We start from the raw sequence: 19,275 nt of genomic DNA, 5'->3' as shown, positions 1-19,275 counted from the left end.
AAAGAAGACCACTGAGTCAAGACCATTTACACGTGCAACTATCTATGTTGATGACGTCGACGGACACACACCATTTGTATGTTGTGATTGGATAATTTAAATTAGCAAGCAGTGACACTAATGAGACTTTATTAAACTAATTTTTCTCATTTTTTCGTTAAGGCGTGAAATATTATTTTGTACCGTAAATGGTACTTGAAATATTATAATGTACTGAAAATGTACTAAAAATCTAAATGTACTTTCAATTTACTGGAAAGGGCAAAATGTACCAGAAAAGTACAAATGTACTAGGAACGGCAACTCTGTTGCTTATCATGATTAGAAATGGTTTTAATCTGAACTAAGAAAAATTATATTTGAAGTAAAATTCCCTAAATTTTATTCGAAAACTTTGTGGTTACAGTTATCTTGAATTTCGTAGTAGCAAAACACTCCTCTAAAAGGAGTAAATAAAGGATATATAAAAGAAAGGAAGAAACTCATTTGTAATTCTAACACGTATTATTTCTAGGTTGAAGCAACCAGATCTCCATAGTTTCAGTAAATTTTTCTTGCTAACAAATGCACACCTTAAATTTAGAAAGTAACTTAAAAAGAATTTAAATAAATTTTGCAGAAAGATTTAATATTAATATTAAGAAAATCAAAAGCCTTTTAAAGATCCGCAAAGAAAGACAATAATAAGTGTGATTTTGGTATAAGCTATGTAAGTCCGGAGAGAATAAAAGCTAAATTCAAAACATCTTTCTCCTTAATAAAAGCAAATTGCTGCAAATCTGGCAAATTTCTCTTATCTTTCAATCATTCTTCAACATGTGGCAAAATACTTTCCTAAAGTTATTCAAAATAGTCATTGGTCTACAGTAGAAGAATTTTTACACATATCTTTCTTATAAATTAACGTTTGTTAACTTTTATTTATATTAAAATTTTAAGATACTCGAGGTAAACGTCTTTGCCGTTATTACATGTTAGTTGTTTATAAATTTATGTACAGAATATTATATATAACTTTTTAAAACTATTTATAAATGTGAAAATATTCCTCTTACAATAAAACCTCACTTATATGGTCACCTTCGAGATATAGGGGAGATCGGGGCAAGATCGGCATGTTAAGCTTTACTTAAATTTTGTGTAATAAATACTGCTGTAAACTGAAAAAAAAGCTTTGCATATTGTCTATTGGAATGTTACCTTACTATAGAACTGGTTAAAATCAGTTTGGAAATAAAAATAATTAAAATAATTACAACTTTACAAGAAGAGAGAAATTGACGAAGTTGCCCCGGGTATAGGGGCAAGATCGGCAACTTCTCTCTTTTTGTAAAGTTGTAATTATTTTAATTATTTTTATTAAAGTTGCCCCTGGTATAGGGGCAACAGTAATGGGGCAAGATAGGCACGTATATAAAATTATGTTATTAACAATGTATAAGTTGGAATTCACTATTAAAACAAAGAAATACAAATCCAACACCCATTTAATATTATTACAACGAAATGCAAGTTCAAAGACATATATACATGAATAACAAATGCAAACATGTTTTCATTTATCATCTGTTTGATTTTTATCCTTTGCTTCTAATGTGGCTTTATGTTGCCGATCTTACCCCGCTAGTCATGATTTCGAAACATTAAGTACAACCCTGAGAACAGAATGCCAAGCCACGATCTGGCCACGTGAATAAGTTGAAGTTACATCCTTCTAACAGGAAAAGTAACTTTCGTTATCATGGAATTATAACAAAACCTGCCAATTCAATATAAATGGAAAAAAAATATTATATGGAATTGAACGAAAATAAAAATTTGCTTGATAATTCAACTACGCTTGTTGGAGAACAATAAAAACACTACACTCAACAAGCCACCAATGAAACTCAACTGCCTAACCTATAATCAAAGTTTTTTTTTAATTTGTTTTTTAAAAAAAGCGCTTGACAAACTTGCCCCGCCTGCCGAAGTTGCCCCGATCTCCCCTACAATTTTTTGGCCACAAAAGTGAGTTGATCACTTAGATGGGGTTATGAAAAAAATTTATGTACAGAAATAACGTAACTGTACTGTATTCTGCTAAAAGTTTAATAAAAATTATAAAATTAAACAAAAAATAAAATAAAAAAATCATATAATATTCTACATACCTTGCAATATTGAGTAATTCAAACTTACGTACAATATATATATATATATATATTATATGATATGTATTTTAGTATTACATTTAGTATTTTAGTATTTAGTATTATATATATTGTATGATATGTATTTTAGTATTACATTATTTAGTGCATATAATATATGCACTAAATAATGTAATACTAAAATACATATCACATGTGCAATAAATGTAAACTGTTTGCAGTAAAATTTATTCTGTATTCTCAATACAATACTAAATATAATGCTTATCAGAGGCTAAGTGGATAAAATTACTGAATATTGATACTTGGTCAGGTTTGCGCCTGACTAACGGAGTTTTCCGAATTTTCTTAACATATATAAGATAGGGATCAGTCTTTTATAAAAAGTCCTCCTGGGAATCCCCTCCCTCGGCAGATTGCCTATATGTTATGTTGCTGTATCCGACCGAACCAAATTAAATGGAATCAATACCCAACGAAAACAATACGTCTATAAAATGGTAGTAACGTTTTTATTTAAATAATGTAAAAAAATCGCAGACAAAAATTATTTTAAAAAAAGTCATTAAATCTGCAGAAGTGTCCGAATGATGGAAAAAGTCGTTAATAATTAATCCAGCTCTTAGATCGATCGTTGCAGATTTATATAATTAAATTTTTGCAAAATCAATAATTTTATACAAAATCGGATTATTACAAATATATAATTGTTTATCTTACTAACTTATGGAGATAAATTTAATTTGTCGAGTGTAAATGAAGATTTATTTTTTTAAACGTCATCTGCTGGAGAAATCTCAGCAAACTACTGTATACCAAAATTATCGCAATAAAGCTTAATTCCATTTAAACAAATCGTTGAGCTCAAGAACGTGGAATTTTCCTGTTCTGTTGGCCCATAAACGTAGATAAGTGTCACTTTAGGATGCTCCCTATCTTAGCCAAGTAAATGAGGAGTTTGATTTACAGCTGTATATTAAAACTTATGCAGTTGTACAGAATAATTTTAGTGGTGGCCACAACTGAAACGACTACAAAGCAAAGTTTTACTGCATTTGTTTCGCATCAGTGATTCAGCTTTCCATTTTCAGTTTTCTAAAATTTATATTTGTTAGTTTTAATTTTCCTTGCTCTAAAATTATCTATCGTACACATTACTCTTAAAGATTATTCTTTCAAATTTATTATTTTTATTATTAATTCTAATTTATTACTATTAAAAACTATTTACATATCATAATATATTCAACTACGTCAGATCTAAATCTGATATAGTTGTTATTTATTCTTTAAATTTACCTCGTAGATAATAATAGTAATAGTAATAGATAATAGTATCGATAATATTAAAAACTAATTTTAATTCATTTTCCTTTCTATAAATCATTAGTTCTTAACCGTTTCCTCTGTTTTTTTTTCTTTTGAATTTTTAAAATAGAGAATTTTTCTCGGGAATGAAAAGAGCCTAATAAGTTTCTTTATTTAAAAAGGGAGAATTTTTCGTGTATATTTTAGTCTAGTGTTATGATATTGGGTATTAAGAATTTTATTAGATCTTTTTGCTGTTATAATAGTAAAAGTACCTAATAAAATATACCAATATGAAAATTATTGCTTTTCATATTTCATTAATAAATACACAACTAGTCAGAGCAAATAATATCGTCTCGAAAAATTACAATCGTTCTTACTTGATCTGCCTAGCAAAACGTTTGAATTTTTATAAAGAAAAACGAAGAAGATAATTAAGGATCTTGGGACAAGAACATGTTAACTCATCTTTTTAAGTTTCTGAGAAAATCATCCTAAATTTCCGATTTTTCTTTTTACTTCGAACAAGTTATAGGTTATTGATTATATCAAAGGCATATGAGAAATTAGTGTCATGAGTATAGAAATCTTATCTCTGCCTTATGTGTGTATAAATCCAAAAAAAATAAAAATAAAAAAGTTGAGTTAACATATTCTTGCCAAAGGCTAGATATGTTATACTAATTATTATACTTGCCAAAGGCTATGCTATTCAATTATACTTACACTAATTATTAAAATTAACACGAAAGAAATTCTTATTGATCAAATGTTATTTTATCAATTAGTTTGTGAAGTAAATACTTATATAGATATACAATAAATTTGATCAGAAACAAGTGAAATCTCCTTATATTCTAGGTCAACGATGGCGAATCTGAGATCTGCGTGACAATACAAGATTCCCGTATTAAATGTTTAGAAAATATTAAGTTTTTATAAATTATAATATATCTAATATTAAATATATGTATATTTGATAGATTTCAAAATTTTGTACATATAATTTAAACGCGGAGTGATAAAGTTGTCGTAAAAAATCTTTAAAAAATCTTGAACCTCGAAATTGCTGATAGTTTTTTTATGAAACGTAAATGAAAAATCAAAATTGAATATTTTACTTTATACTAAAATTCACAGATGTATTATCAATTATTTTAATTACACAGTAGACTCTACCTATTGTATATGAGAATAAGTTTATCTATAGCCTACTAATAACAATATACGAAGGATAACATTAAGTGGAGTAAGTAGTAAATGATATTACGATTAACTTTGATATTAAAATAACACGTTATGGTAATTAAAAATATATAACTTGACTATTTATTAATTATAATAATAATTATTTTTATTAACTTACGTGCTTTGGCATATTCTACAGAAATTCTGGTAGCGTTAAACGAATGATGATAATATCTATTGGGTGAAATGTATTAAATTTTTAAATATGATGAAAATGAAATGGGCTTCCAAGTCCCAAACAACATCTAATAATTGATTATCGAGTCGCAGAAATTATTAGCTCATTCGACCCCTTACGTGAGGAATGATCCTTCAAGGGAGAACCCTTCTATAAGAATATCTAATCGTTTAAGCTAAGTAAATACACTTAAATTACTCTATATTTCTATATACTATTAAAAAATTAACTATAATCTATCAAAAACAATATTTAAAACAACGTTAAACAACAAACCAGAAGAATCTTTACTGGATTTGGAATATGTATGTCTCTTTCAGTCTCTTGTATATCACCTCCTTCAACCAATTTCACAGAATTAAAACTGTTGAACTTTTTGATATTATTTTGAAGAACGTAATCCCAGATAATAATCAGAATAGATTTCAAGGTGAAATGTAAAGCATGCAATTTAAAATAGTTATTTCCTTTATTAATTTTTACATAAATGTAGACTAATAAATAGAAATTCGTTTTCTTTCTATAACCTTAAGTTCATTAACTCAATCGAAGTATCGAAAAATTCTTGACAAATTAGATTTTTAAAATAAATTTTTATTCGGAGCACGAATTAAATTCATTTTTCATTATTATCTAGGATTAAATTATTCAAAGTCAATATTTCTAATCGTTCATACAAATTAATAAAACCTCCATACAAAAAGAGAATTTACATTTTTAGGAGGAAGGATAACATTAATTACTTTGATTAATAGATTATATTTACACCAAATGGATTCAACTGAGTCATTGTTGGAGAATAGTCCACGAATTCTATCTGTCCAATTATTACAAATAACATTGTTAGAAAATGTTGATAGACATGAATGCTCAAATTTCTCACAGTTAAACATGTAGAAGCGAATCTGGATGATCATTTTTTTTAACTATAAACGGTAGCTGCTGATAATAGATGTAAAAGCATAGATTGTTGTCTAATATATTTGAGTACCATGAATGATACTTAGCCTTGAGAGCCCTGTCACCTTCTTTCAGGAAAAGATTGTCAAACTCGTGTAAAATTGTATTTGTATAATATTTTAAAACTTCTGAGGATAAATCTATTAAAGAAAATGAGATAAATAAAAATCAACACCTTTAAACATCCAGCAAATCGTTTTTTAATATTTTAAAAACGCTTTCGAACGCTTTAAGCGATCATCATCAGTTAACATTTGTGAATCGAATGAAGAAATTCGTTCGATTCACAAATTTCTTCGTTCGATTCACAAATGTTAACTGATGATGATCACTTANAAACGTATTCTATAAATACGTACTTATAAATGTATTTATAGAATACATTGTAAACAGATTAACATTTATAGAATATATTTGTATTATATGGATATTAATCTATTTATAAATGTATAAAATAAAATTTTTGAGATAATTAGGCCTATACTTTCTATTAGCAAAATTTCCCCGACTTATTATAAAATAAGGAAAAACTAAATTTTTAAGGAAGGTGCGAGTTTTTTCGGGATAAGAGAATTTCTCAGGAAATTTAAATGGTTAAAAAACAACCGAGATCCCGATAGAGAAACCCTAGTAACAATGTCATAAACAACGGAGGGTAGCATTTGAACTACAGTGGTCGGAGTGGCGAGAAAGTCTGGTTTATTGTATTTATTGTTCTAATTAAATATAAACTGGTCAAATTTACATAAAAAGGACTCGTAAGAGTGTACTTATAATTCTGATTCTAAAGTTTTTAATATCCCTAATATTTACGTTTTTTACTGCTGATATAATCGAAAACGGTGAGTAAAAATTTAGTTATATACATTCTTCAGCTCCATTTTTATCAAACAGATGGCCAACAAATATAGTCATCCACTTTTATAGTTGCACAAGAGAAAGGTGTCTCTCCTTAATGATTAAATCCCTCACCCGTGGGGAATTGCAAGGATGACATGTCTGCAGTTTTCGTTAATCCTGCCCCTTGTAAGGGCTGTGCTATTGTGGCATGAGGATACCAGATCTTTCTTCTCAATACCGTGCCAAAGATTATTCAGCTCAAAAATGCAGTCAATGATGGTTTTCTCTACTACAGAGCTCGGGAAATTGAGCAATATAATCCGTGGTTTCCTGCCTTCGGAAATCTTGGAAGTAACTTTGTCGTTTATAGTTGGTATGGCTTCGACATCATTGCAAAGAGTTTCATTTTCTGGTCTGCTTTCCACCGAATACAGATATCATTTCCCTTAACCTCCTTGACCGCATTCATATTGGTTTTTATGCGTTGCGGGTTTTATTTTGTTTTTCAATTCAGTGGTAACTCCTTTATGTTAACCTTAGCACCATTGTCCAGTTGTCTTAAGTATAGAATAAGTGCGTGTGAGCCCCAAGCCCCCCGTCATTTATTTTCTTATTAAGGGAGCGATTGATAATTTTCGCCGTGTTACTAAGTCTAGTTGAAAATTAAGCAATCTTCAAGTATGTGAGCCTGTCTTGTGGTATGGTGCTTTCCACTTAACGGACTCTCAGTTCCCGAATAATACCAATAATTTGACCCAAAGCAGAAAAGAGGTGATTGGCATTGTTCCGAATTTGCAAACGTTCCTCTTTCTTCACATTGTAATTTGTGAAGTCTAGACAGTGGTCGAGAATCCTACCGAGTTGGTAGCTGGATGGAGCCTTCTAGCGACTCCACAACAAGATGGTCCAGGTGGAGAGACAGATATTATAAAAGGTCCGCACTGAACGAAATAACAAACCAGGTACCAGTACATTCGAGAAAAGGTGGAAACACGACACAGCGCAAAGACCAGAGGGCCACGAAACTAAAATCAACTTGCGACAATAAAAAGGTTAAGCTAGAGAAGACCAGCCTGTTAAATCAACAGGGAGAATAAAAACCAAGAAGAACGCGTCAAATGCGAGTACCTCCAACCAGTGCCGAATCGAAATAGGGTATATTGGAATGCTACGAGATTAGGGCAGATAGGAGGAGGTTAACAATTGCCTTTGTCCTGGAACAAAACTAAAACGATATAACTTCCGAACGAAAGTCCAGAGCGATACACCTAACGGAACCGATAGGGAACAACGAGAGGTACAGTACATCCCACCGAAAATAAACCCGTCTGACAACGAGGAAAGAAGGACCAAGCTCTCGATAAAAAAACGAACTGAACTATGTAGATCGATGTGGGAGTTGCCTTTAAATAGCTCACAAAGAGCAGAATACTATGAGTATACCATATTATGTTAAGGATAACTCCGGAATAGCCCGAGAAGCAACAGCCCGAAGATAAACCACGTGGTCCGAAAAAAAGAATGACCGTAAAAAGTAAACTACTATGGGAACCCAAAAAATAAAACACCATTCGAGCCGGAATAATAAGACGAACAGAAAGGTATATAGAAAACGTAGTGCATTGAGTAGATCAAAGGAGATCGTCGTGGAAAGACGGGCGATTTTCCAGCATCCTCTTTCCGTTTAGCCAGTCTTCCGGTTTACTCAGATTCAGTTTTAGAGAGGTTTTACTATATTATTATTCACCAATAGAAAGATAGTTTAGAAATTAAAGTACGTCGTTTTCCTTCTTAGTTTGTCGCGGGTTCGTGCCCGACCAATGGAATGGCCGGGTGGACTTTTTCCGGTTTTTCTTTATGTGTCTATCATTGAGATAGACAAAACCGGAAAAAACTTGAATAGTAATCAGTTTCGCATAGAAAGTCCTTCCAAGAGGCAGTCTCTTTGACAGATTGGCCAAGTGCTATGTTGCCGAACCCATAATGGGCATAAAAAAAGCCGTCAGTGTCTACAGGTCATAAAAAATCACAAACAAAAACACATGCATTATCTAACAGTACCAGGTAGTTAATATACCAGAGAAGAATGTGTAATAGTCACACATATTTCTCACTAGCAGAACCATATCACCTTTTTTTATATATAAATATAATGGAAAACACGCAGACAGTTTATCATCGATATTAAATTCCTAGCATTGTTGATCTAATGACGTATTTCCCATTAAAAATCATTAAAAACAATGCTTTTCGGCAAATTTTACTGATTACGTAAATATTTCAAGCAGATACAAATCTTAAGACGTTACAAAAGATTATGACCAACCTGTAGTTAAAATTTAACTACAAGTTGGTTTAGAAAATTTAATTTGAATAAACAGTCTACAGAATTTTTACCTTTTTTTTAAATAATTTGAAACTTTTCTAAATAGCCTTAAAACGTCGGAAAAGTGATCAACAAATAAATAAAAAATAAAATTAAAGAAACGAATCAGAAGAGCTAAAATAATATTTATCTTATACCTTAAAATTTTAAAGTATCAGAACTTTCAGCACGAAAAATAGAATTTAGAAACAAAAAATTATATTTAAAATTACACTTACCTTTATTTAAAATAGTATAATATAAAATAAAATAATATTTAAACTAATATCTTATTTTTTAATTATTTGAAATATATAAAAGTCAAGCTAAATTAATACGTTACATAAGTAAACAGGAAATGATGTCTAACTTGTATGTTGTTAGAGCTATAAATAAAGGAAAAGAAATGCTTTTGACAGTGAGCGTGTATTGTTAATAGTAGAGAATTTACAATGAAGGTATATTCAGCTTTTCAACAGAACTCATATTATAATTTATTTAAACGTTAAATTTTTATGAAACGATCAAACTATTCCAATAAAATTACATCATTTCCAACTATTTCTCTATTCTTTATTTAAATGAAAGTTGGCATTGAAATTTTTAAATACGTTTTAAACTACTACTTTTATTTTCTTTTGGTCTGAATTTTCCTCGTTTCGCAATACTTCATACTTCAACTAATAACTAAAGCTAAGCTATTTCTTATATTACCTTTTAAAAATTTCTTTTAATTCCTTTCTTGCAAGATGATTAATTAATTTTTAGTTTATCTTAATGTTTAGTTAATGACGATTATAATCTATCTGGTTATGAACGCATCTCCAGAAGATATTTAATAGTATTAAAAATTTAATGCATTTTCTGTGGTAAAATAACATTCCAAAATTTCTCGAAAGCGGAAGTAGATAAACTGAAACTTTCTTTACGTTAAAACTTTATTTAATTATTTTATTAACGTACAGAAAATCCGATTGTTTACGAATTTTTAAAGTTGCAGTGGCGGATCAAGCATTGGAGGGGTATCAAGCGTACCTAATATTGAAGCAACCTAGTATGGTGGCTTGAATATTAATAATAGCGAGGTCGAGGCCGAAATTTTAAACGCTAAAACGTGTACGTCGGACGTTCAGCGCCACTTTCCTGTAAGCGTAGAAGTTTGACAATGGTGTTTGGAAAGTCAGTGGAATCATGCTCGACATTCCAAACACCATTGTCAAACTTCTACGCTTACAGGAAAGCGGTGCTGAACGTCCGACGTACACGTTTTCGAGTTTAAAACTTCGGCCTCAACCTCGCTAATAAGTATAAATAATAATAAATAATGTCTTAAGTCGAAAAATGTAAAAATATGGGGGGTCATACTTTCCCTCTACAACAGCCGGGAAAGTAAAAAACTAATTTGAAACTTTTCTCTCTATGTTTAGCGAATTTATGAATATTACATTCATAATCTAATAGCTAAACAAACATCGTTTTCTATGAATATTATTGACAAAATAGCAAGCGATAGCAAGCACCAAAGCGCACGACTACATTCTGAGCATCGGTCAAGGCTCGCTATCGCTCGCCTTGAAGATGCGAAGCATGGAGAATTGACAATAGTACTGGTTCAAGGTAAAAACTATTTTCGGTCAGTAGAAGATAATGCATTAATTATTTGTTATAGGTATTTGATCTCCAAGCCTATAACAAAACTTATTTGCAAGCATGACGTCCACAGGCAAGATGGCAACCGGAACTGTTACCGCTGGGTTCCACATTTGGAAGCGAATATCTCGCAAAGGGTCGGCTGTCGGATATTTCTTTATTATTTACCAATAAATATCGTTAGAATATCTGTTCATCGGACCGGACTGTACTAACTGCTAAACACACGATAGGTTTAGCGGAGCATGCAGCCTGACTCCCTATAACCCCTGGAAGTAGGCTTTAGGCTGATTTCGGAGCTATATTTCGCGAAGTGTCACAGCTAAAGATATAGTTCCTTTGACTTTTTTGCTCCTATGGACATACTTTACAGCTGTGTTAAAGTCCCAACAGCGTCATTCACATCTGCAATCTTATCGCTGACGTACTCCTCGCTAGTACAGTCTTATCCATTTGTGTAGGCTTTGGCGATCTCTTCGACGAGGTCGACCGCCCTCTTCTAATCTGCGAATCCGGAACTGCTCACTTCTTTCCAACGAACTTTGTGCGGATGCCAAATCGATCGAACTGTAGGATTGTCGATGGGGAGCATCCAAAATCAGTACCGACAGAGAGGTCGAGAGAATCGTAAGATTGGGCCAACACTGACATAGACTCGACAGTTACAACAAATCGTTTATTTGACACGAAAGGAACTTAGATTTCTGCAATATTAGAAGTTCAAAGTCGGTGCTCATCTTTGAGTCTTCCTCTCCTTTCCAAGATAGTCCAAATGAAGTGTCCTTGGTTCGCGACTGAAATTACAGTATGTTCCGACAGAGTGATACAGTAGACTTCCGCTGATGGGAATATGTCGTTCCGTGGAAGGAAGACAGAGACGAGGATAGGCACAAGACCCAGATACATATGATCCGAAACTTGAAATTTTTGGGAGAAGTCGTCGCGTCCTTGAAATTTGGGTTTTTTTATATTGTTCTCTGTTCCTCATCACCCATTCCGACTGGTCGTTTTCCCTCGTTCTTGCTTCATAAGTGATCGATCATTCGTTGCTAAGTGTAATGAGATCGCGGGAGAAGTCAAAATCAACGTTAAATTCTATCCCAACCGGAGATGATAATGTTAGGACTATCTATATTATTGTATTGTTTATAACTTCGCGTCGCGTTTTTCATACAATGTATATATCCACCTTCTTTCTTTCTTTTTCTTTCAAGAATATTTTAACGCAAATTTTAGTGAGGGTTCAGACCTGTCCAGAGCCTCAGAGAACTCAGAAAATCGAAATTCGTGGGCTTTCGTCAAACTTGGCAATAAACAGAGTATCGTGTAAGTTTCTTCCCCCGAATAAACGATTCTATCGAACGACGAGTTGCTTCGTACCAAAAACACAACTATGTACAGTACAGTACATGACCCCGTTCTGTCTGTGCGTTCTAGCCTAAAATTCTTCACTATGGCTTAAGTTCTCGCCTTAATGTAAACTTTACGCTGTTAGGCCGTAACGAGAATCATACAAACCTCATGAAAAGCTTATGATTATTTTCTCTATAATTTTAGATATTCTAATATTCTGATTAAATGCTATCTATTTCAGATATTATTTCACAAAATCTACAGTTTTGTATTTATGTATAATATTAATTAAATATATCAATTAACAGATTTGGTTTCTTTTGAATAATTTAGCATTAGTGAATGAATGAACGACAAGTTAAAGTTAACTTATTCTTATGTAGAAGCATACACTAATTCATAATAAGCAGACCTGTGCTTGGTTTGAATCTGACATATAACTTCTAAGGGATGAAAGTTTCGCGAATTAATCTAGTTCAATCCATATAACTTACTATTTACCTACCTCATATCAAAATTTGTATGATTACCTATAAAGTTAACGATGAAAAATTTGTTTCTTATACTGTTGATCTGGTTTCGATTAAGTTGTCCGACAAGGTACGATGAACATCAACTCATTTTCTATTCGTTAACTATTAATTAAGAGATAATTTACTGCTCGTAAATTACAAGGTTATTTCTATTGTTGCTTGCTTGACCTTCTTAGTATTAAATGACTCATTTCAGATTTAAAATTACTTATTTACGTAATTTTGCTTGTTTTATTAAAGGATAAAATGTTGAGCATTTATAAAAGTTTAACAAAAGAAACATTTTTGTTTTAAATAATATAATTAGGTTTTTTAAAATCTTTTTCCCGATGTACACATCAAGATATGATGCAGTAAGATTATTAACTAAGATTTATAGCAGTTTTAAAATATCTGATCGAGATCGTTTCTAAAATTTAGCAAATTTGCATTTATTTTATACTGTTTTTAATTTTAAAAATATACAAATTTATATTATTTTATATTTTAAAACTGTTGTTCTTAATTATCTCCCTTTGAATTTAAATAAGTTATTCAACTTCCAGAGAATATTATTAAGTCTTTTTTTTTTTTTTATTTGAGAAGTTTAGATCATTTCGATTTATGTTTATTTCATGTATATTTTTAACTCATCTTTACGTACTATACTGAAAATTAATCAAAATAACCAACACCTTATTCGTTGCCGAAAGAATTTATTAAAAAAAAGAACGTTTTCGATCGATAAACTCCTGATTTATCTTCCTTCTTAATATCCGCTTTACCATTTCTTAGAATTTTGTATAGATTCGGAGCTCTAAGAAATGATAAAGGGGATATTAAGAAGGAAGATAAAGCAGGAGTTTATAAGATCCCGTAAGAGAACCAACAGTTAGGATTAAAAAAGGAGTACATAGGAGTTACAACGAGAAACTTGGGGTCAGAGAATATAAATATGATGTTAGGAAAAGATCAAACGCAACGTTGCTGGCCCAGATGGCTCAAGCCCAAGGTTCCGTAGTTGGATGGGAAGAGGCTGAAATCGTTGACAAATACACTCTCCAACTTTAGCGAAGACTGCCGAAAAAATGGAAATATACTGAAGCAAACTTGATGATAGATGTATAAACGCTAGGGATGCAGAGGGCCTACCCTCAGCATGGAAGTTTGCTATTAAAAGACTTACAAATAGCTTATGAATTGCGCCTTGATCCGCAATCACGTTATGAGAACCTTTATAGATTTTGTTAACTGTTAGCGGCTTGTACTATTATTTAATTATTGTTGTATGTTATTTATTTTTACACTTTGTATTTTTTACGCTTTAATTATTTTACTTGGTTGCTCGGTTGTCGATATTTTTTGAATTTGAATTTCGTCTTCTATTCTATGTGATTATTCCATATTCGTCGGTTTCAACCTGAAGATGATCTATAGAGTAGATCGAAAACGTTCGTTTTTTAATAAATTCCCTCGGCAACGAATAAGGTTTTGATTATTTTGATTAATTGCTTTGCTGAGTACGTTTCTGTTCAATGAAAATTCATCTTTGTCCATTTATCAATATAACAATGTTTAGGTCTAGGTTTGAGAGTTATAACATAATTGGTTAGTTGGTTTGATAGGATATGGCAACGCAACACATGGGCGATCTTTTTTCGGAGAGGACTTTCTACGGGAAAGGGGCCTCTATTTACATATTAGGTATAAGAAAAAAATCCGAAAAAGTTTCAGATGGCCAGCCCCTTGGTCAGGCGCAAACCCGTGACCAGTGTTCAGTGTTTATCTACTCAGTTACTGGTGGACACTTTACAATGTGAAAAATAAATAACTACTTACATTATTTAAATTTCCTATTGGCACATTTTATTAACAGCTTATTTAATAACAAAACTCAGTTCTCAATGAAAATGACGAACAAAGATTTTAAAAATTCAGCAATGAATTGCGTAACTTTCCCGACAAAATTAAAATTGTGTGGGGGGATCATTTGTTATGAGATTTTATTAAAACAACTTTTTTATATTTTTAATTATTATAAAGAGGCGAAAAAGCTTAATTTTGAGGATAGAAATGAGTTTTGTAATAGAAAAACAAATGTAAGTGCTAATAACTAAAAAAACTTCATTAAGTAAAATAAAATTAACTCCAACTCCATCCGAGATATGACACGTGATCTCTCCTCTATCTCCCCAACCCTTTTTACCACAAAAATTTAATAGCATCAATGCCCCTTATACAAAAGCTACCATGCCAAATTTCGTTTTTCAAACATTACCCCCATCCTTAGATATTAAACGAAATATATGCCAAAACACAGACACACCCGCACACACATGCATACATATTCAAGGAATACTTTTCTTTTTACGTTTTTAGAGTTTAGATTCTCAAAACGGAATTTGCAAAAAACGAAAAAAAAAAATTAACACTATTCCAATACTTTTCCGTGTTATATACATAACAATCCGGGAAAGTAAAAAAAAAACAATTGTAAATTATTCTTTAAGTAATATATATTACAGAAATGTTTCATTCCTCCAAAAAATAGCTCTTTCTCGTACTGTACCTTCGGGTTGTGCTTCCTGATTAAAATACAATCCTTTACAAGTTATATAAAATTTAAGTTTTATAAGTAGTTATTTCTGTAAGCTGTCAAGCATACAGGTAATTTTAAATTTAGTTTTTAACAATGTATTGTACTTTTTACCATTATTTGATTATTATATATAATTATCTGCGTCATTTCTAGTGTTATTTTTATTAGTTATGTCTCAATATCATATGATGTCATTTATTCATCAATAACTATTTTTTATTCAATTTTTAATTTATTATTTGTTATGTTTTTCCTGGTCGAAATTTTATTTCCTCCTCAAGAACTTTAATTGTTTCATTATTTATAATCTTTGTAAAATTAATGAAAAAAATAACTAAAAGTCAAATTATTTTAAGTAAATCAATGTACTATACTTATTATTATTATCCTTTCAGTATCCTGAGAAAGGAACATATTCCTAATTATTTTAATATAATGCATTTTAATTATTTTAAGTTAAATACCTTGTATAAGCTAATTATTTCAACGTGACTATATGCAATATATGCAAATCAACACTGCACATAGCCAGTGTTTATGTATGCTTCTGATATATAGACATTTATCTCATATATGTGTGTTTGCGTGTATATAGTCAGCAGTTCATTGTTACTGTTACATTCTATTATTGCATCAGAGTTTCTTTCAGAGCGATTTCACTAGGATCCGTGTACTTGAATGTAGAAAAATATTATATTTTTATTTTCCGTAATCTATAACTAAAATTTAGTATCTTCTTCAAATACAAATGTAAACAACAAACCACAGCAATGTAGCAGTATCCATGACTTTTTCACTGAGAAATTAGAATAGTGTTTCTAAAGTAGTTTTCAGAACCTCATAAAATATTCTTTATTACTCTGTAATAAAGATTATTTTACGAGGTTCTTTTAACAAGCATTTAAAATTTCTGCAATTTTAAAATAAAATGTAAACGGTTTTCAATAAATTGACATTATTACGTAAAACAGAACTTAAATGAAATGATAAAACATTTTATAGATTAATTTAAAGCTAAGAACATGCCCAAATATTCAATGACTAAAACAGAATCGAAAGCAAATGATAAAAGTTTCTACTGATTTGTGAGATAAATCAAATACAAAATAATATAAAAACAATCTGAGAATTTGTCTAAACTTTTTCTAATTATTAAATACGGTAGCAACGGTGACCTTATTTTTGGGGGGAGGAGAAAATTGTTTCATATGAGAAAAAGCAGGCTGTGTTTATTTTATTCACTAAAACTAAAAACCTTTATAATAGTTATTATAAAATATAAGAATATACTAAATTTTTTAATATAAATAATACAGTATTTTAAAGAATTATATTATTACTAACAGATGGCCCGGCTTGCTCGGACAAAAAGTAACAGCAAAGATTAAGTTTATTAGATTATAGCCGATCTTACCCGTTTTTACCATGTGCAAGAATTAGATCCTCCCCCCCTCTTCCAAGACTAATCACAGAATTTTTAGATGGATCTAAAAATATGTTCGATTTCCCCCAAAAATGCAAAAAACCACATCTAAAATAGCACAATAGAAGCTGAGTTCTTCAGGGTAATCCTTAATCATCTCTTCTCTTCCTCTCATATATAGTTAATCGGGGCCTCCTGTTCCGATTAACTATATATGAACTTCTGATGTAAACCGAAAGTTACGTTATTTCATTTCAAAACTTTTTCCGTGAAAGGTGTTAGATATTTGACCAGTACGACTCAATTGCTAACTGGAAAAGACACTACTAATTTGAGATGGACAGCATATATTTTAAATTAAATAAATTAAAAAATAAGAATAAAAATTGCAGCCCTCCATTCTGGCAATGTCACAATAAATAATTGCTCGTTTGTAATTTATAATTATTTCGCTCCTAAATAATGAAATTTAAGTTATAATCTATTTGTATTTTTGTCTAAAAGTTATTCTCTAGAATTTCATCTGTATATTAGATTTCAATACCATTTTAAAAAAATTTTCTAAACATATTTTTCAAACTATTTAATATTTTTATTTTAAATCTCTTTATCATTTACAAGCTCACTTTTTCACTTTTTCACAATGACAGCTCCAAAGACTTACTTAACTGTTGTTTAGAAATATAAGAATATTCTCAAAAATAAAATACTGCCAAATTCCAAGATCATTTTCCAAGCCATTATTTATAGTTTTCTGAGTCATAATTTAAAATTTAAAATACAAGTATGAATGAAGAATTGGTCGATAATTAAAGAGAAATTTAGATAACCTCCATAAAACAATTTCAAAATCAAATGCTGATTACGATATAAAAATTATTTGAAAATAAGAAAATAAATTCAATTTTAATACTGTGTATACATCAAAACGTCCAAAACATACATTCTCTAATAAAAGAATGTAAGCTAAATAAATAAATATCTTATTTAAGAAATTGCATAAAATGAAAATTAATTAACGTACTTAATTTTTAATTAAACATATAATTAAAATTATCGAATATATAATATAATATAATGCAAAATAAAAATGAATACTACCTCTTAACTGCGTTTAACCTGGGTTTTCAATTTCAATCCTTTGAATGATGACATCTGTATAAAAACCTGTTTAAATCTTTTTGATAAACAAGCACCTGTCCATTGAAATATTTATAATTGAATAAGTATAGTTATTGACTAGTCGAGTTATAATACAATAAAATTATTTATAATCAATGTATAAAAAACATTCTCACAGATATCAGAAACGAAACATACTTATTGAATTGCCATCCTGATTAATTAATTGTTTTAAGTAGGAATTAAATTAAATTGCGAAATGAATATTAGCTGTTTTTTAAGTAATTTCTTTAGTTATTATCCTGTTAATGTTTCCTCATATTAAGCCAAACTTGAATACCGTATCTCATTTTAAAAAGAGCTTAAACTAAAATAATTTTAATCGCAAAATAGAATATATAATCGTTTTATGATTTAGAAAAAGTTTCTCTACATTTTATATTGTCTGCTCCATAAGTCTTATAAGTTAGAATAGTTTATTTTTTGTGATGAAGATTAAAATCGACCAAGGCTGGCAGGGTTATCGCAGAGAACAAAACATCTACGATTTAGATGATATAACCAAGCAACTGATTCACTAAAATCATATTCCTTAAACAACTCTGTCCATAAATGTGAATAATAAACACGTGTAAAAAAGAAGCAAAACAACTAATCTATAACACATTAAATATTCTGTAGCACAGGGCTACATACTTCTTAAAATATAAATAGAGAGAAGAACCGTCTCGTTGTGTATGGATTGTATTACTTCAGTGTAACAACTACGGAAATAAGTTTATTCTTACAAAAATACTTAATTTTTATAAAATTATTAGCCTAAACAACAAAAAAGAATTAAAGAATATAGCAAATCCCAAAAGGTATCTGCTCTTCCTGACATCTCCCTATGGTCTATTTTGAAATAAAATTTGCTTGTTTAATGTCCTATATATGTATGCTTGTATAAAAATTNATAACCTATTTGTATTTTTGTCTAAAAGTTATTCTCTAGAATTTCATCTGTATATTAGATTTCAATACATTTTCTAAACAAATTTTCTAAACATATTTTTCAAACTATTTAATATTTTTATTTTAAATCTCTTTATCATTTACAAGCTCACTTTTTCACTTTTTCACAATGACAGCTCCAAAGACTTACTTAACTGTTGTTTAGAAATATAAGAATATTCTCAAAAATAAAATACTGACAAATTCCAAGATCATTTTCCAAGCCTTTATTTATAGTTTTCTGAGTCATAATTTAAAATTTAAAATACAACTATGAATGAAGAATTGGTCGATAATTAAAGAGAAATTTAGATAACCTCCATAAAACAATTTCAAAATCAAATGCTGATTACGATATAAAAATTATTTGAAAATAAGAAAATAAATTCAATTTTAATACTGTGTATACATCAAAACGTCCAAAACATACATTCTCTAATAAAAGAATGTAAGCTAAATAAATAAATATCTTATTTAAGAAATTGCATAAAATGAAAATTAATTAACGTACTTAATTTTTAATTAAACATATAATTAAAATTATCGAATATATAATATAATATAATGC

General features: G+C 30.0%; 2 protein-coding genes across 7 annotated transcripts in view; both read right to left on the bottom strand.

Annotated features, from left to right (window-relative positions):
- LOC111639259 (cytochrome P450 3A2-like) overlaps positions 1-12,615 on the bottom strand; it is a gene marked incomplete at its 3' end in the record, with an annotated part of 48,744 nt that extends 36,129 nt beyond the window's left edge. Inside the window, exon 1 of the mRNA XM_023385086.1 lies at positions 12,564-12,615. Coding sequence (XP_023240854.1) covers positions 12,564-12,568 — 5 coding nt within the window. The remainder of the gene's footprint in view (positions 1-12,563) is intronic.
- The window catches only part of LOC111639256 (patched domain-containing protein 3-like), a 27,603-nt gene extending 9,852 nt beyond the window's left edge, over positions 1-17,751 (bottom strand). The window contains exons 1-3 of one of the 6 annotated variants that reach the window (XM_023385080.1): positions 9,399-9,545; positions 5,167-5,228; positions 4,831-4,886 (exon numbers count right to left, since the gene is read on the bottom strand). The gene's annotated coding sequence lies outside the window, so the exon portion shown is untranslated. The other 5 variants (XM_023385078.1, XM_023385082.1, XM_023385084.1 and 2 more) reach the window with 5 other exon arrangements.
- Positions 17,752-19,275: the final 1,524 nt, after the last annotated feature.

This window comes from Centruroides sculpturatus, unplaced genomic scaffold, assembly GCF_000671375.1.
Source record: "Centruroides sculpturatus isolate CEXI.00-Female unplaced genomic scaffold, Cexi_2.0 scaffold1263, whole genome shotgun sequence".
Taxonomy (NCBI): Eukaryota; Metazoa; Arthropoda; class Arachnida; order Scorpiones; family Buthidae; genus Centruroides; species Centruroides sculpturatus.
The sequence above is the reverse complement of the archived record's forward strand: the minus strand, read 5'-3'. Positions and strand labels throughout refer to the sequence as shown.